Source organism: Pholcus phalangioides, unplaced genomic scaffold, assembly GCF_987345545.1.
Source record: "Pholcus phalangioides strain wild (caught in Gottingen) unplaced genomic scaffold, Ppha-v1.0 ptg000037l_1, whole genome shotgun sequence".
In the NCBI taxonomy this organism is placed as follows: domain Eukaryota; kingdom Metazoa; phylum Arthropoda; class Arachnida; order Araneae; family Pholcidae; genus Pholcus; species Pholcus phalangioides.
Genome location: NW_028301624.1, coordinates 1592520 through 1609339, shown reverse-complemented (window position 1 = coordinate 1609339; position 16820 = coordinate 1592520). Strand labels below are relative to the sequence as shown.

General features: G+C 37.6%; 1 protein-coding gene across 2 annotated transcripts in view; it reads left to right on the top strand.

Moving 5' to 3' along the window:
* The window catches only part of LOC149065876 (uncharacterized), a 127081-nt gene extending 112494 nt beyond the window's left edge, over nucleotides 1–14587 (top strand). The window contains exons 8-11 of one of the 2 annotated variants that reach the window (XM_089253307.1): nucleotides 874–971; nucleotides 1197–1608; nucleotides 3082–3162; nucleotides 8101–14587. In XM_089253307.1, coding sequence (XP_089109433.1) covers nucleotides 874–971; nucleotides 1197–1608; nucleotides 3082–3162; nucleotides 8101–10365 — 2856 coding nt within the window. In that variant the 3' untranslated portion in view covers nucleotides 10366–14587. The remainder of the gene's footprint in view (nucleotides 1–873; nucleotides 972–1196; nucleotides 1609–3081; nucleotides 3163–8100) is intronic. The other variant, XM_089253308.1, reaches the window with a different exon arrangement.
* Nucleotides 14588–16820: the final 2233 nt, after the last annotated feature.

Below are 16820 nucleotides of genomic sequence, written 5' to 3'. Positions count from 1 at the left end.
AGTAAATAATGGTTGACATTTTCTTAGTTAGATATAAAATTGGTAACAAGTGTTAAAAAACTTGGTTCCCTAAGTAATATTTAAATACACACTCGCACAATATATCATAGCTAAATTTGATTGGCTCAGTATCATGGCAATAAAAGTCTTCCAATTGCCATTTTTTTAATATTTATTTAAATAATAAATTGCATAATTAAAATTCAATTTCAATCACTTGAAATTACCAATAAATATTTTAAATTAAAAACATCAATTTTATTTATAATTGTGATGAGTTTTAAGAAAATCGGTATGTGGCCAAATCACTATTCATCCCATCCCTAGTCAAAATACATTTCAATATCAACCGGAAAGCTAACTAAGTACAGAAACAGCCACAGGTCACAGATATCAGAGAAAATGAAACATACCAACGTAAGAGGCAATGTGAGCACTCACTGTAGCGGCTCAAAGTGCCATCCAAGGGTACTGTTGAACAACTGACACAGGCGAATGAAGAAATGGCGCACCCTCTCGCAGAGGACTGGCGTTGAGTTAATCTTGTTAGCAGCAAAAAGTTCCCTGCAACAAGTTTGCTGAGTCTACTGGTGGCCCCAGAAGAAGTAGACCAATAGATTCAGGTCCGGGGAGTGTGAAGACCATGCTGCACTACTGCCAATCAACCACCCTGGGTAAGTAGCTGCTTGCTTGGTGGTTCTCCCATTGCTAACGTTGTTGTCAGCTATACATAATTGTGTCTAAACCCAAGGTTTCATTGAAAAAGTCTTGACATGTATGATAACTCTTAGAAGTTTGTTGGTAGAGTTCCGGACCACCCCTTTATGTAACTCATATTTTTTATTAATGTTGGATTTGTACTTATTTTTTCAGATTACTGGTAAGAAATTGTGGAAACATGTGTATGATGAGCTTGGGGGTGATCCAGGAAGTACCAGCGCAGCCACGTGTACCAGAAGGCATTACGAGAAGTAATTGTGCACTAATACTCATTAATAATAAACTTATCTTTTCTCTGAGAGACATTTTCAATATCTGTTGAATCATTTTAAACTGGATACATACAATTGGCTAATTATGAATATGATCAAGTGATTTAACTAATAATTATAAAGTCAAAAATGAAGTTGAATGATCTCATGTGACCATTTCATATGGTTATTGATGAATTTCTCGTTTGGTTTCACTGTGTTTAGGTTGCTTCTTCCTTTTGAACGTTTCATGGACGGCAAAGAGTACAAGCCCAAACCTCCTAATCGAAAGTCACCGAAACCCTCGAACAAAAAACCCAAAGAAGGCAACGAAAGCAGTGAGACTGGTGACAAGAGCTGCACGGCAACACTCAATGGGAAATCGGAAGATACTTATGCTTTTACAGATTCCAACCATGAGAACAGTAAAGACAGCAGCACATTGAATGATGAGCCACAACAATCTGGAGAAGAAGGGTTGGTCGGTGATGAGAATTGTTCAGATGAAGACGACAAGCCCATATGGGTCATCCAACAGGCTGTCGCTGCAGCAAGGGAAGCTGCTGCTGCTTCAGGAACAAGCATGAACGAGAACAGCAATGACGAAAGCAAGCAGGTGAAGCCACTACTTATTCAAGTAAGTTGTTAATTTTATTTACACACACACATATTATGTACTTGGGTTATTCTCACGAAATTGGACAAAAAAATGAGAAAAAATTATTGAAAATAATGTCAACCCAAAAAATCCAAAAAAAAAAATTCTTAGCAACACTTCTATGCGCCTGCTGATAAATAGATCATAGTCTGAAGCTTGATCAAAATTAATGGTAAAAAACATACATTCAAGTTTAATCATGTTAAGAGATAGGTAAATTCAACGTTACATTTCACCTATTTCAGCATATGACTTGATATTTATGCTTGACACTCGCCAAAGTTGCCTAGTCATCTGGTAGAAACAAGACTTGAGCTCGTATGTAGGGAGGGGAGAAAGAGTGTGTTGCATTATATATTCATTAATTATTGGGGGTGCTCAGCCCCGCTCAAAATATATTGGGGGGGCAAAATAGCCTGAGCCTATAATAGCCCTCAGCCTCATAAACTATTGATAAAAAATATTTCAAAGTATGAAAAAGATGAAATATGAAAGTATACTGGTCCTGAAAATATACAGGGTGTTGCCTTGAAGTGGCGACAAATGTAGAGGGGTGATATTAGGCATTAAGAAGAACAAAAATTGCTACAGAACACGGTATTGCAAACCAGGTTTAGTCGGTGAAAATCTCAAAAATACTCATAGAGGGTGTGACATTGAGTGGAACAGAAAAAGGCCAATAATAAGTACAAAAACCAGTTACCTGACAGCATGATTACGATGCAGCCAGTGGTGTACAAAATAAAATACAATAATAAGTACTTATTATTGTATTTTATTTTGTATACTACAGAAGACTGTTGAAAAATCATGTTATTAAAAATGTTTTTCTATTTATTATTGGTCTTTTTGTCTCGCTCGATGTCACATCCTTCATAAGTGTTTTTGAGATTTTCACTGACTAAACTTAATTTGCGATACCAAGCTCTTCGGCAATTTTTGATCCTTTCAGTTTGTTGCCACTTCAAGGCAACACCCTGTATATTATTGAAAAAAATATTGTACGTTTGTTTTAAGATAGAAAGTTATCATTTTAAAATTTGAAAAATGGGCTGGAAACAGCCAGGAGAAGGTCATTTCCTTAAATAAAAATTTGTTCAAGCAAATTGAAGAAATCCATTGATGAAAAAATTATAAATACATTAGTGATTTGTCAGAAGCACAAATATAAACAGGAAGTGCCAAAAAAAAATCTGTATCAAATATTATTAAACGTAAACTATTGAGGACACAATTTAGGCCAATTTCGTGAGAATCACCCATTCTCAATTACTTTCTTTGTTCTTCAACGAGCACAAATGACAATAAAATATCATTGGTTTCACTTCTTTCCCTAATTCATTTTAGTTTAGGGAAAGGGTAATACTTTTTTTTTTTTGCCATAATTTCATCCCGCTACATTTTGAGAATTCATTCGCTTAGAATTTTTTTTCTTCTTCTGATATCTTATAGAAAGATCCAAACGAATCATTTTCTGAAAAAGAACGGAGATGGAATGAGATTAGAAAGAAAAATGCTCTCGCCAGGAAGAGGGTAAGCAGCCATGAATTTAAATTGTGAAAGCTTTCCATAATTTTAACCGAAAGATTGGCAGGTATTCATAGGCATATTAAAGCCAGAACCTTTAAGCCTTTGCAATAAACTTTGTCGATGACAACTCTGTGGCCAATGTATAGGAATTTCATTAACCTTACACAGCCCTGGTACGATCGCCTCAGAGGTGATTTCGAGAGGAAACTGAAAAATATGGTTGCGTGATTCCCTGCCCTCCGTCCTCCTTATGCAACAAAACTACTGATATGGTTCCTAGATGAGGGTGGCTGACAGAGCTCAGGCTCATAAAGAGACTTGGGGGTGACTACAAGGCCCATGTTAAAAGGCCTAGCCTAGGAGCCCTGCTGCATATATACATAAAAAAAATCTAATATTGTGATTAACTTTTTCATAAAAGCATCCTTTTAGCTCCAAAAAAGACATGAAACTTGTGCTATATTAAAATATGTGAAAGTTTAACTGTTATGCATACAGTGAATCCCACTTATAACACTTTCTCTTAGAATGTTTTTCTGCTCAGTACGACTTCTTTTCGAGTGGTCCCAACTTCCGCTAAAATACTCATAAAGACTTCCCTTTCAAAAAGTTTTCCCACCCACATTTTTTCATGACAGTGTTTTGAAAAATGTTATAAGCTAGATCCACTGTATATGAGGGATTGACAAATCTCCAGCACTACAAGTCGCAGGGCAGTCTTAGCAGCATGGGCATCCAGACAAAGCAATACTCTAAGGCAGGGAGGGTCTTCAACGTTTCAGACACTGGGGGAAAAATTGGCCAAATTGAAATTGCCCACAAAGTCAGCAGTCTATGGGCCAACTCATACTGAAGTATTTATAATTGTATAAGAAGAATCTCTCTCTCTCCCCAGATTTACAAGGGCTTATACACCGGGGCGTAGCCAGAAATTTCTTCGGGGGGGGGGGGACAACTTTCATTTTGGGGTGAGGGGGCAAAGTGATAGAACAACAGATTTGGCCATCTTTTTCCCTTTTTTCGGTCATTTTCTCACATTTTGGGGAGGGCCAGACCCCCCAAGTCCCTGTCGCTATGCCCTTGCTTATACATATAATTTACAGTGACATCTTAATAGAAGGGCCAGTTAGCCCCTCCCCAAAATCAAACGGGGCAAAAATAATTGAAGACTTTTATTCGTTTGGAAATAATTTATTTTATAAATTATAAATTTTGATTAGTTCTGAAATAATTTTTTTTCACAAACTCTGAAAAAGTTACTGATTACTTTTAGTTTGAATGATTTCAATCCATTTGAATGATTCTGTAATTATTTATTTCGGTAATTCTGTGAAATTATTTCTTTCTAAATATACACTCATTTCCAAAAGTTAAGCATAATTGCTGTTTATGTGAATATTTCAGGAAATCAAATCAGAGAAGAAGGGAATGCGGTATGTTGGTTTAATAGGGTTATAGAAGCTGAATAAAATGCAAAACAAGGATAATAATGATTTTTATTATCCAAAAAAAAAGGGATTGAAAGAAAAAGGTTCATAATATACGAAGGCCAACTTTAGCGAAACTGAAATGATTAAATTAATGTAGTGTTGAAGTTTAATATAGTGTGTGAAACCTCTAGTAGCCACACATGCTGCTCAACAATTTCTTATACTTTCGATGAGGCCATGGCCCCCACATCCTGTAGGGGGACCTCTAGGCTGGGATCTTTTGCGGGCCTCTCGGTCAGACTTTTAATGGGCCCCTTCTGTAGTTAATTTATAGCGTGAAAAAGCAAAAAAAAATGATGATAATCGTCTCGGGCCCCATGGCTAGAGCCCTGTCAGCCCCCCTCCATATGTGGGGGCCATGGATGAGGCTATTGATGAGTAGTGTGCTCAAAGTGTTCCAAGCCTCATGGATAATAATTTTCAATTCTGGAAAGGAACTTGATGGGCGGTAAAAGCATAGGTGGAGATAGACTTGAAAGTCTGGGGGGAGCACGGTGATGCTGATGTCAATTCATATACACGCATATACATTACCATCTTTAACGTGGGGAGGGGGGGGCACTCTGCCCATGGGTGGAGGACTGCAATATCTCTTCCAAATATATCCCGCACCCAGGGCCGTCTTAAGAGTATCACGGGCCCCCGGGACAACTGATTTTTCCGAGGCCCTACCAAACAAATTCTCGAAAATTTCAATCAGATCTTATTTTTGGGAGGCCCCTCTTCGCTTGAGGCTCACGGGCCATGCCCGGGTGGGCCCATGCCTTAAGTTGGCACTTGAACTACCAGACAGATACCCACGTTAATATTCCTTACGGAACCTCTAACATAAAGGGTATCTGTTGGAAAAGTAGCAACACTTTCCCCAGCCCATCAAATCCATCCACCCTACTTGATCAAACATGAGAAGACTTTTTCAAAGTATATGGGGGGAAAAATTAAAATATATATAGTAACCACAAAATAATGTAAAAATTAAACATTTGTGGAAGCAGAATGCACGTCACAGTCCAGGTACATATGTATGAAAAGGGTGGGGGAAACATCAGTTATATATGCTATATATCTGTTATATAACACTGGAAAACAGAACAATGAAATTATAAGCATCTGTGGTAAGCACAATGCAGGTCACAGTCCGAGAGAAAAAACCGGGAAACAACAGAAATGCCAATATGAAGAACATGAAAATGCAAATATGGTAAACACAAGAAATATTCATATCTTAAGCATCTGTGGTAAGCACAATGCACGTCACAGTCCGTCCAAGTACATATGTATATGAGGAATAGAAAATAAACATCAGTTAAATTCCTATGGGAAACACAAAACAATGCAAAAATTAAACATCTGTGGTAAGCACAATGCATGTCACAGTCCGTCCAAGTACATATGTATGAAGATTTAAAAAAAACAAATAAACATCAGTTAAATTCCTATGGGAAACACAAAAAAAAGTAAAAATTAAACATCTGTGGTAAGCACAATGCTTAAGATGGCACTGCCCACACCTGCTCTATAGGATTCAGATCAAGGGAGTTGGCAAGCCTCTGTCAACTGCACTGAATATCTTCACTTTGAAGGAAGGCATCAATCAGGGCTGCACAGTGATGAGGTGTGTTATCATCCATGAACCTGAAATCAAGACCAACAGTCCCTCAAAACAGGCAAAGACTTCATCAGGTTCAAAGACTTCATCTCTGTATCTTTGACTGATAACAGATCCTGTGTCAAAGCTGTGAACTGTCCAACTCATAGTTTCCCAAACTTTTTGTTCCATCTCCCCCTTTCTTCAGAAATGTTTCTCTCTCATTGCCCTCTACTCAAGTGAAGCCATAGGATCCTATGTTAAACCAGTGGCTTTTATTGCCTCCCCCCCCCCCGGACCATTCCATCGCCCACCAGGGGGCGATAGTACCCACTTTAGAAAATACTGGTCCAACATGATGTCTGCCTAGATCAAGACATCTCCTTTAGAAAAATTTACGTGATATTTCCCGGGTGAAAACGTGTTACACATTCTTTCCAGATCATGGTATGATGAGAATAGCTGTGCAGACAAAATTTGGACTCGTCAGTGAACATGACATTGTCCATTGTTGTTGACTCCATTTGCCGATATTTTAAACTTCACTGTAAATACAAGCATTTCTGTGTAGACGTTTTTGGGATGCAAACCACTGGTTGTCTGGCATAGAGGCCAACATGTCTGAGCCTTCTATAAACAGTTTGAAACTATGCAACTCCTAGTGCGGCTATCAGGGTCAAACTCAGTTGTCTTGGAGAGCTGTTCCTCTGACATCACACAGTTACCACCAAATATCACTTTCAGTGAGAGGTTGCTACCCTTGGCTGACTTAGTATTGGCCATCGGTTAATATCTCCAGTCATTTGCGATCTCTGCCACAGTCTAGAGATCATACATTGAGGCACATTCAAAACTCAAGATGATTCAGTTTTGGATTGACTGGATTCCAGTATTGTAATAATTATTTTCTTCACAAACATGTCCAGTAGATGTCTTTGTGACATCTTTCGTCCTAATTGATTGTTAACACTGCTCCATACCACAGCAATAGCAAAATTTCTGCCAAAACTAGTCATGCTGAAGCTATTTTATACTCATTTCGATGTATGCCGGTGCTTTGCACATGTGATCATTGCATCCGTATTTACTCCATTTTTTTTGTATTTTACAAATTATGCTTAACTTTTTGACATTATGCAATTACTCTTTTATTAATTGTGAAATTATTTCTCCCATTTTTGCTAATTCTGAAATTATTTGCTTCAAAAATCCAGAAATTATTTCTATCATCAATTCTGAAATTATATGTTTTATTAATTCTAGAATTAATCATCTTTCAGTGTTTTCAAAATTGTATTATTATCAATTATTTTCTAAAAATGGTCGGCAGGCTTTGACAAGAAGCGCAGAGAACCAAATATGGCCCACTAGCCATAAGTTAAAGACCCTTGCTCTAGGGGGTCCGGTAGATTGGATGAAAGTGCATACCTAGTAATTTACATTCTTAATTTCGAAAATCCTAGAGCCAGATATCATTATCTAGAGGCTTCTTAAGTACCTGAAATGCCCGAGGATGTGCCTATGAGTTGAAGCGTCTCTATCAGGTCATCACGAGGACTGGAAAATTGGTATTGGAGCCTGTAATTTTCTGTGTATGGTTAAAATAACTAGAGTTTAAGGACAACATGAAAAAGTTATTTTGAACTGTTTTTCTCAGAGGAAAAGAATGTTTGGTTCCCAGGAAATTTTTGGCTGACACTTAATTTTTTAATTTGTCAAGTCCTAACACAAATGAAAAATCATATTCAAATTGCTTATTTTGTGCATTGTGGGCTTTGGACAAAAATATTGAAAACATTTTTTTTCGATACAATTAACTAGAACATGTTTCTATACCTTATTTAATATAAACTATTTTTATAGGTTCGTCAACTTCGCCCATCACGAGGAGGCAAAACCTGTGGTGGCAGTGAAAAGTTATCTAATTCAGGTGACAGCAGTTTGTCGAAGCCGTTGATGATAAAATCAGAGATTCCTTCGATCAAAGCGGAACCGATTCCAAGCATAACACCTACCACAGATCAAGCAGTGCCCGCTAACTTAAAGATTCCTCCTCTGAATGCCCAACAGTTACCAGAGCTGAAAGTGAAACAAGAGGCTGCTGTTGAATCGCCTGCTTCGAACAAGAGCATGAAGAAGCACTTCCAAGATAAACTGCAGACTCAGCCACTCATGAAAGATCATGAAAGGATCGAAGTGAGGGAAAAGAAAGTGTCCCCACCTTCGTATAGTGCGGATCATGTGAGTGGTGGGAAAATACAAATCAAAAATGAAACTAAGCCATCTGTATCATCAAGTGAGAAGTCATGGTGCAGATATTCAACAGAAATACCCCCTTACCAATTCGCCCCCGAAAGGTATCCTTACGTGTTTGACATGAACATGCTGCGAAATTTCATCAAACAGCCATACACTCAAAGTAAGAGTAATTATCCAAAAGCATCACCCCCTGTGAACAATACATCTTCTTCTGAAACTACCATGTTCAATGCTTCAGACATGGAACTTGTCGATGGGAAACCAAATCTGTCTCAAAGAAGACCATCAGTGATTCAACACACAGAGCATGTCACAACACCCTCTCCATCGCAATCACCAAAACAGATGAATTCAGATGTTTTCTCAGATACAACCTCAAAAGATTCCGTATGCTCTGGCAGCATAAAGATTCCGATACCACCAACATCCATGAGTCATTTACAGACAGCATCTATAATGAACAAGACATTTCCAGAGTGGCTCGGGAAAGGTATACCTGAAGCAGTGGCTTGTAAGACACCAGCGGCTTCGATGGACAAACAGCACGAGCTGCATGAAAAAGTGATGATGCCTTCAACATGCAAGGCACTTCCCACAACTGTCAGTAAAGCCACGATGTATATGAGTAGAGGCAAGATAGAAATTCCAAATTATATGCCAACTTCATCTTCAAAGCTTTCTTCTAAAGAAAAAGTGACAAACTATCGTCCAATGAATATTGAACCCACAAAGAGGTCATCTACGAATTATACTGTTACAAACAATATCACTGCAAAGCTTAACCCAATATACCAAAAGACATTCCATCCAACGACAAACATGACAAATTCATTAAACCTTTATTATAATAAGCAGGGCATCGTCAAACAGGAACAACAAAGTTATGCCGATATTAACAAAAGTTATAGCGAGCCCTTGTACAACCAGCCAAAACGACAACGAGTGCAACAGTCAGTTGCCCAATCCTCATCAATAACTACTCGGCCATCGCTTCTTCCATTCAACAGGCAGCAGACATACAGAACTTCTCCACTGAGCGACATTCCAAAGACAACACTCACTGCTCACAGCGACTGCGGGAGCGAAGTACTTGACTTGAGTGTCAAGAAAAAGACTTTTGAGAAACCAGTAAAACCTGTCGTTTACAACAACGTTGCGCCAATGGTACCATCTAATGAAGAACCCGTCTTGGACCTGTCGATGAAGAAGAAGAAGTCAAATAGTGCAATGAATCATCCTAGCCCCATCGAAAACATAACACCGCCATTACCCTGTTCACCAAAATCCATTCCCAATCATTCTTCCCAGATCAACCAAAAACCACTGAAACCATTGCCCACACTCATCGCTTTGCAGGACTTGATGAAAGAAGAAGCGAAGCATAGGCTCATGCCAAGCAATTCAACAGTCAGCAGCAGCAGTGGTAAATCGCTTCCATCTACTGTCAACAGCATGTCTACACTCGCGATGCCAAATCCAGTCACGTATCAAGGAAGCTCTTCACAGAGCAGCAGCAGCAACAAAGTCAAACCGAACTTTGTGGCGATTCCCCCTACATTCACGAAAGAGATGGCAGAGTCTCTGTACCTGCAAACAGATCCGACACATTTTCCTCCATATGTGATACCGCCCTACTATCCTGCTACTGGCTGGCCAACCGAGAGTGGTCTACCCAGCGGCAGTTCACCATCATCGTCCTCATCATCATCATCAACAACAAAAACTAGTCTGAATAATTTCAAAGAAGCCATGAGCTACAGCAGCAGTACCAGTAGTGTCTTCCCAAAGCAGTATCTACACAACTACAAGCTTCAGTTTAATCCGATGTTGCGCAAAGATAACGGATATTACCCACCTAGCTGTAAATAAGCTTATCAATGTCGTTGTTTTTGTGTCTTCTAATCATATTATCATGGTTTTTTTGTCCTTTCTCCTTTGTCGAGCCTGAATGAAAAATGTTGTTGATATTCATTAAATAATTTGGCTCATAGAATTTCACTAAAAATTTGTTTTCAATGAATTAACGAACACTTAAGACTAGGAAGTCCATAGAAAACAACTGGTTTTAAGCATGCTACCATAAAAGCCTACTTCTCACTATGAATCTGACTAGCACACAGGAGGAAAAAATTTGATGAATTTCACATCAATCAGGGCTTTAATTGGCTGGCAGAAATGTGTTAATGTATAAAAAAATAGTGATACTTTGGCTATTATCAGTCCTTCTACATGAAAAAGAAGCCATAATCAAAGGATGAACATAGTTGGATAAAAAAATTTACCACATTCAATTTCTTAATGGGCATATATATAAATGTGTCATAAAGTTCATGTTATTCGGTGGGCATTTGAATGGCATGTAAAAGACAGTCAAAGTTTTATTGTTCATAACTGAATTACTTTCGAATATGCGCACAACATAAATAACTACGATTAAAACATCATTTTATCACATACACCATATGTACATATATAAATGTAAAGTGTGTGTGTGGAGGATAATCACATAGTTTGTTCGAAAATGCATTGTATGTAATAAGTACTAGTTGTTGCCTGTTTATTTGTTTCTCAACGAGGGCGATTTTAAAGTGAAGCATATATTTTTTGGGTTTTTCTTAACATTTTTCAAGGAATGATACTATTAAACTGTACTGTAGATTTTTGAAACATAAAACCTATAATCTTGATGCCAATAGTGGAAATTTTGAAATTATTCTCAGTTTGAACATTTAATACTTATACTCTCAGCTATCGAGCATTAAGATTTAAGCATTACTTAAATGGGATAAGACAAAATCACAGATAGAATCTGAGATACAGAGTTTCTTAGAAATTCTGATGTCTGAATGATTTGCGATTTGTCAAAATCGTTTCCTTATAATCAAAATTCTTTGTATCGATGAAAAAATGAAATATTTTTGTACACTGAGAAAGTAAATTCTCCTTTTTTTTTAGGAAATAATTTGTATAAAACACGGTGTAAAATATGGTCTTTTTTAAAAAATAATTTTATTCATCAACGTGCTACTTGAAAGACTAACAGGGACAATGGAAGCTGAAAAAGGAAGGGGAGGGGGGAGAGGTAAAAATTCAGAAAATGTCACAAGTGTCAACTTGTACCCGGTTCCCTGGAATATATATTTGCCATCATCTCCATAAAACCTATAGAAATAGTAGGTTTGAGCTCCTCTTGCTCCCCCGCAAATATTTTCAATAATTTTTCATCTATGAAAAAGGGCAAATGGGACATATTTCAAACACAGGTATCCCTCGCTTTGAGCGATTTCTCTATAACACTATTTTCAAAAGTTGATACTGGGAATTCCAACCTGTAAAATTCGGTTTGGAGAACTTTAATCCCGGAAACAGACTTGCAAACTGAAGATACATATAACATACTTAAATCCTTTGACGACGAAATACATCGATTCGATGATGTAGCTGAGACAAATATGAGAGAAATTTTCAGATACAACTCACCAGATCTCACTGACGAACAATGTTTGGTAACACATTGGCTATGCCATGAGAAATTTGATTGAAAAAAGCAGTTCCAGTGAAACAAGAATTTTCATATTTGTTAGAAATATTTGAAATTCTTTGGCTTTGTGTACTACTAAAGTTTTTATAAGGAGACGAAAAATGCTGCTTGTCAGCTGAATCTTGACTGTTTCATTAAAAAAGAGTTGTTAGCCTATCATAGCAGGCTCTTCAAGAAAGAAGACATCCACACTCACTACAATTAATCAGAAGTAGTGAAGACGGAAAAAGTATTAATTTAATTCATTCATATTTTCTACATTCACAGGATTTATTTTGAATAATCAATTCTTCAAAAAAAAAGGTTCCCTTGCTGTTGGGTTCAACTTTTTAAATTCTTCTGAAGAAAATCAATCCCCTATTTTTCCCATGTTAAATTAAACTCACTTTACGCGATTTCTTCTTACGCAATTATTTTGCAAAACCATTTAATCACGTAAAGTGAGGGATGCCTGTAAAGGAAGAAGCAGAAATTCAGAAAAGAGAAAAGGAGGTGCAAATTTAAAAAAGGGCAAGGAAGAGAGGCAGGAATTGAGAAAAGGTCAAAGGCTTTGCCCTTCTCTCAATTTCTGAATTTTTGCCCTGTTTCGAATTTCTGCTCCTGCATTTTTTCGAATTTCTGCCTCTCTCAACCTCTTCAAAATTTCTGCTTTCTGGCAGAAATTTTGAAGAAAAACAGGTAAGAAAGACGAACAAAAATTTGAAGATGGGGCAAAAATTTGGAAAACGGGCAGAGGGAGGAATTTCAAAAAGGAGGGAGGGGCAAGAAAGAAGGGCAGAAATTCAAAATAGGGTAAGAAAGGAGCAGAGAAACTCAGAAAACGCACTAAATAGAATTACTTCAACATATTTGTCAGATTATTGTTGAGAAAATCCTAAAACCATTTGCATATGATATTTTGCAAAAAAACTTGTCTATATGAAGAGATATCGATGTTTAGGAAAAGAAGATTTATCTCTGTCCTCACAGGGACTCGAACCTCAGTCTCTCATTTGCTAGACAAGTGCTCTACCTGTAAGCTATGAAAGCAGATAGAATATTCCCTCCTTGGAGCATATATATGCACTGAATGGCTCCATGCGATGAATGGCGGCAACATTTTACTTCAGAGATTAATTTCCCTTTCCTAAACATCAATGTATTTTCATACAGTCAGTTTTTTGCAAAAAATCACATTACAATGGAGAGGACAGCTTTCTCTACAAACATGGGCATGATATTACAATATATCTCAAGACGACACAGATTTATTGGGTAGATGACAGACAAAATATGAATGCCCTTTGCCTTCCTCCCTGGCTCTGGTGTCCCTGAGTTCTTGTCCGAAAGGCTCTGGTCTATGGTAATAATGCACATTTATCCCAATCCATTATGAAGCCGCCAATGTATGAGAAAAGCCCTTTTATTTCCTCATTACTCGTAAAAAAAAATGAGTAACTCTGTCTCTTATGAGCATTTGAGTTACAGCAATAACACAATACATTTTTACTTAACTATCATAATTTCATTCACTGTGTTATGAAAAATGCTATTTTTCAATCATAAAATTTCATGTAATTTCAGTACATAATTTCTGTGATTCGATTACGTTTAACAGAAAATACCTTTGAAATATATATAAATGGCAATTTTCCCATTATATTTTTGTCACAAATTTTATATTCAACACTAATGGCAATTCAACAATAATGATAATAATGCACATGTTAAAAATAAAAAAATGTCTGTGATCATCAATATTTCTGTACATTCAATTATCGCAATAATGTATTAACTAAAAAAAGTGCAATAGTTTTCACGTTATTTACGAAGGTTCATTTCTATTGGGCAATATCTGTAATATAATGTTTTACTTTTCATTTTTTTTTAAATACTGTACACATTTATTATTATTATTACAACATGATCTCGTTTCTATGCAGTTGATCAGATACATTTTAAGATTACGACGTCGTTTGTAAGGAGAGACGAAATAATAAAATCTTAGTTTTGTTACTAGCTTTTAGAATATTAAAAAAAAATGTCGAGATGCTTATTGTGTGTAATATTTGTGTGTGTGTGTGCGCGTCTATTTTACAAAATGCGTTGTAGAAAAAAAGCATATACTGTAGATATATTGGAAAAAGAAAGTAAAGCTTTGTATAGTGTTGCCATTGTGTAATTGCATATGTAAGTTTACAGTATAACGAGGAAAAAAATATAAATATGTATACATATATATATATATATATATTGCGTATTGGCTATTTTACAAAATAACGTGTGATCAACATTCATTCATTGTACAGGTCATGTATCATTTTGTTTTAGTGTTTGGTCCCCCACCCCATTTCCTCGTACATCTTTGCGTGTGTGCGTGTTGTATACATATTGTATATCTACCTCTTCTGTTGTTTCTCCATACCGGCCTCCCTCCCATGATGTTATGTGCTATGGCTCGTGTGTAACATGAGTGAGAATGTGTGCTTTAACAGTGTATTCTTGCCTAACATTTGAAAAAAAAAGAAAAAACAGATGTGGGAAATAAAATGCTTTTATGTTTTAAATGAATTTTTGTTTTTCGTCTTTGATTTTTGAGTTTGTGTGTACATGAATTCACCATTAATCTTTAGATGGATATGGTACAAACATTGGAATCAGAACTCACACACACATCTGCTTGTGATATGAAATACACTGCTCAAAACAATTAGGGGAGCACATGGTTTTAACAAAATTACGCAAAGATGTATGCCAGTGTTTCCCAAAGTGGGCAATATTGCCCCCTGGTGGGCGATGGAATGGTCCAAGGGGGCGATAAAAACTACTGATTTAACATAGAATCCTATGGGTTTACTTGAGTTGAGGGGCGATGAGAGGAAAAAATTTCTGATGAAGGGGGCGATGGAACAAAAAGTTTGGGAGACTAATGTGTATACCGATAAGTAACATAACATGAATCATCCATAATTTAAAGCCTAGCAGGAAACGGAAGAAGAAAACTTCATATGCAAATCAAAGTTCATGACGTCAAAAACCAGAAAAAGGAGATAAGGGCAGAAATCGGGATGTTGCAGAAACGTCTGTTTTACTGCCGTAACTGTGAAATTCGATTGCGCAGTATTTTTTTTTTTTGAGACAAGGTGACTTGAGGATGTCTCAACAACGTGATTTACCAGAATCCATGGCATGGCGTGTTATAGGCAGACTGGAATCCGGGCAAACACAACGTAGTGTCGCGGACGCTGTTGGACGCGCCAGAAGTGTTGTTGCAAGGCTGTGGAATCGATTCCAAGAAACAGGAAATGTTAGACGTCGACCAGGGCAAGGTCGGCCACGCGCCACTACAGCAACTGATGACCGGTATGTACGGTAAACAGCCCGTCGAAACAGAACAGAGAATGCTACGCAGCTGCAAAGACGGTTGCTCTTGGCAACAGGACGAAGGGTGTCCAGCCAAAGAGTACGTAATCGGCTTCATGAGGGAGGGCTCTATGCACGTAGGCCAATGGTCTGCATTCCGTTGACCCCACGCCACCGTGCGGCCCGAAGAAGATGGGCTGCTGAACATCGAGATTGGGAGCAACATGACTGGAGCCAAGTGCTGTTTACAGACGAGTCCCGATTCAGTCTGGATTGTGACACCCGACGTGTTCTGGTATGGAGGGACAGGGGCACTCGAAATAACCCCACATTCGTTCGTGAAAGGTCACAATACAGACGAGCTGGTTGGATGGTATGGGGTGGAATCAGCATAGGCTGACGTACGGACCTGCATATCATTCGGAATGGCACTTTGACGGCCCGAAGGTATGCAGACGAGATACTGCGACCTCATGTCATCCCGTACGCTGGAGCCATTGGAGATTCCTTTGTTTTCCAGGATGATAATGCCCGACCGCATAGAGCTCGTCTGGTGGAGAACATGCTTGAAGCTGAAACAATACAGCGTATGGAATGGCCAGCGTGCTCTCCTGACCTGAATCCAATCGAGCATGTCCTAAGTCTGATCGATAACCTCATCGCATCCATGGCAAACAGGTGTGCAGCAGTCTTAGCTGTTCGAGGAGACCACACGCCCTATTAAAACTCATGCCTCATGTCTAAACAGTACTTTTTTTTATCGTTTACATGTAACCAAATTGTTGCCCTAAATCATCTTTTCATGTTTTTTCCATATTTTCAAAGAATTAAAGCTTAATTCCAAATTTTTTTACGTCTTTTTTCTGTATTTTGCATTGATACACGTGTACTATTCATTGTACGCCAATACATGGCTGTCTCGCACGGTTTTCTTCACTTTATTGCTTGCTCCCCTAATTGTTTTGAGCAGTGTATAATGCGACACAAAACTGAACTGAAAATACAGTAGAATAGCCCAGGCTCTATCGTATGCAGCAATTTTAGCCGTTGTTTCTAAGAACAGGACTGTCATGGGACACACTAACTAGCAACGCATGAATGTAATGTGATTCCTTTATTTATTTGCAGTAACCCCAGAAGGCATACAATTCGTTAACGTCAAAAATTAAAAAATATTTTTAAATATTTTTCGAGAAAAATTTAAATTTTGAAAGAAAAAAAATGTTTGCTCTATCTTTCAGAGCCTGTTGATTTAAAAGTGTTTTAAAGTCACGAAATTTCAAATGCTTCAGCCGCGAATCACTGCTTTGAAAATCAAGCAATGATTCTAGACATCATAGGGAAGAAATTTTATTTATTTTTTGAATTTTTAATATAGGAAAAAAAAAATCCGGCTATAAAACGGAAATCAGAAATTTTTTTTTGACTATTACTAAGCAAT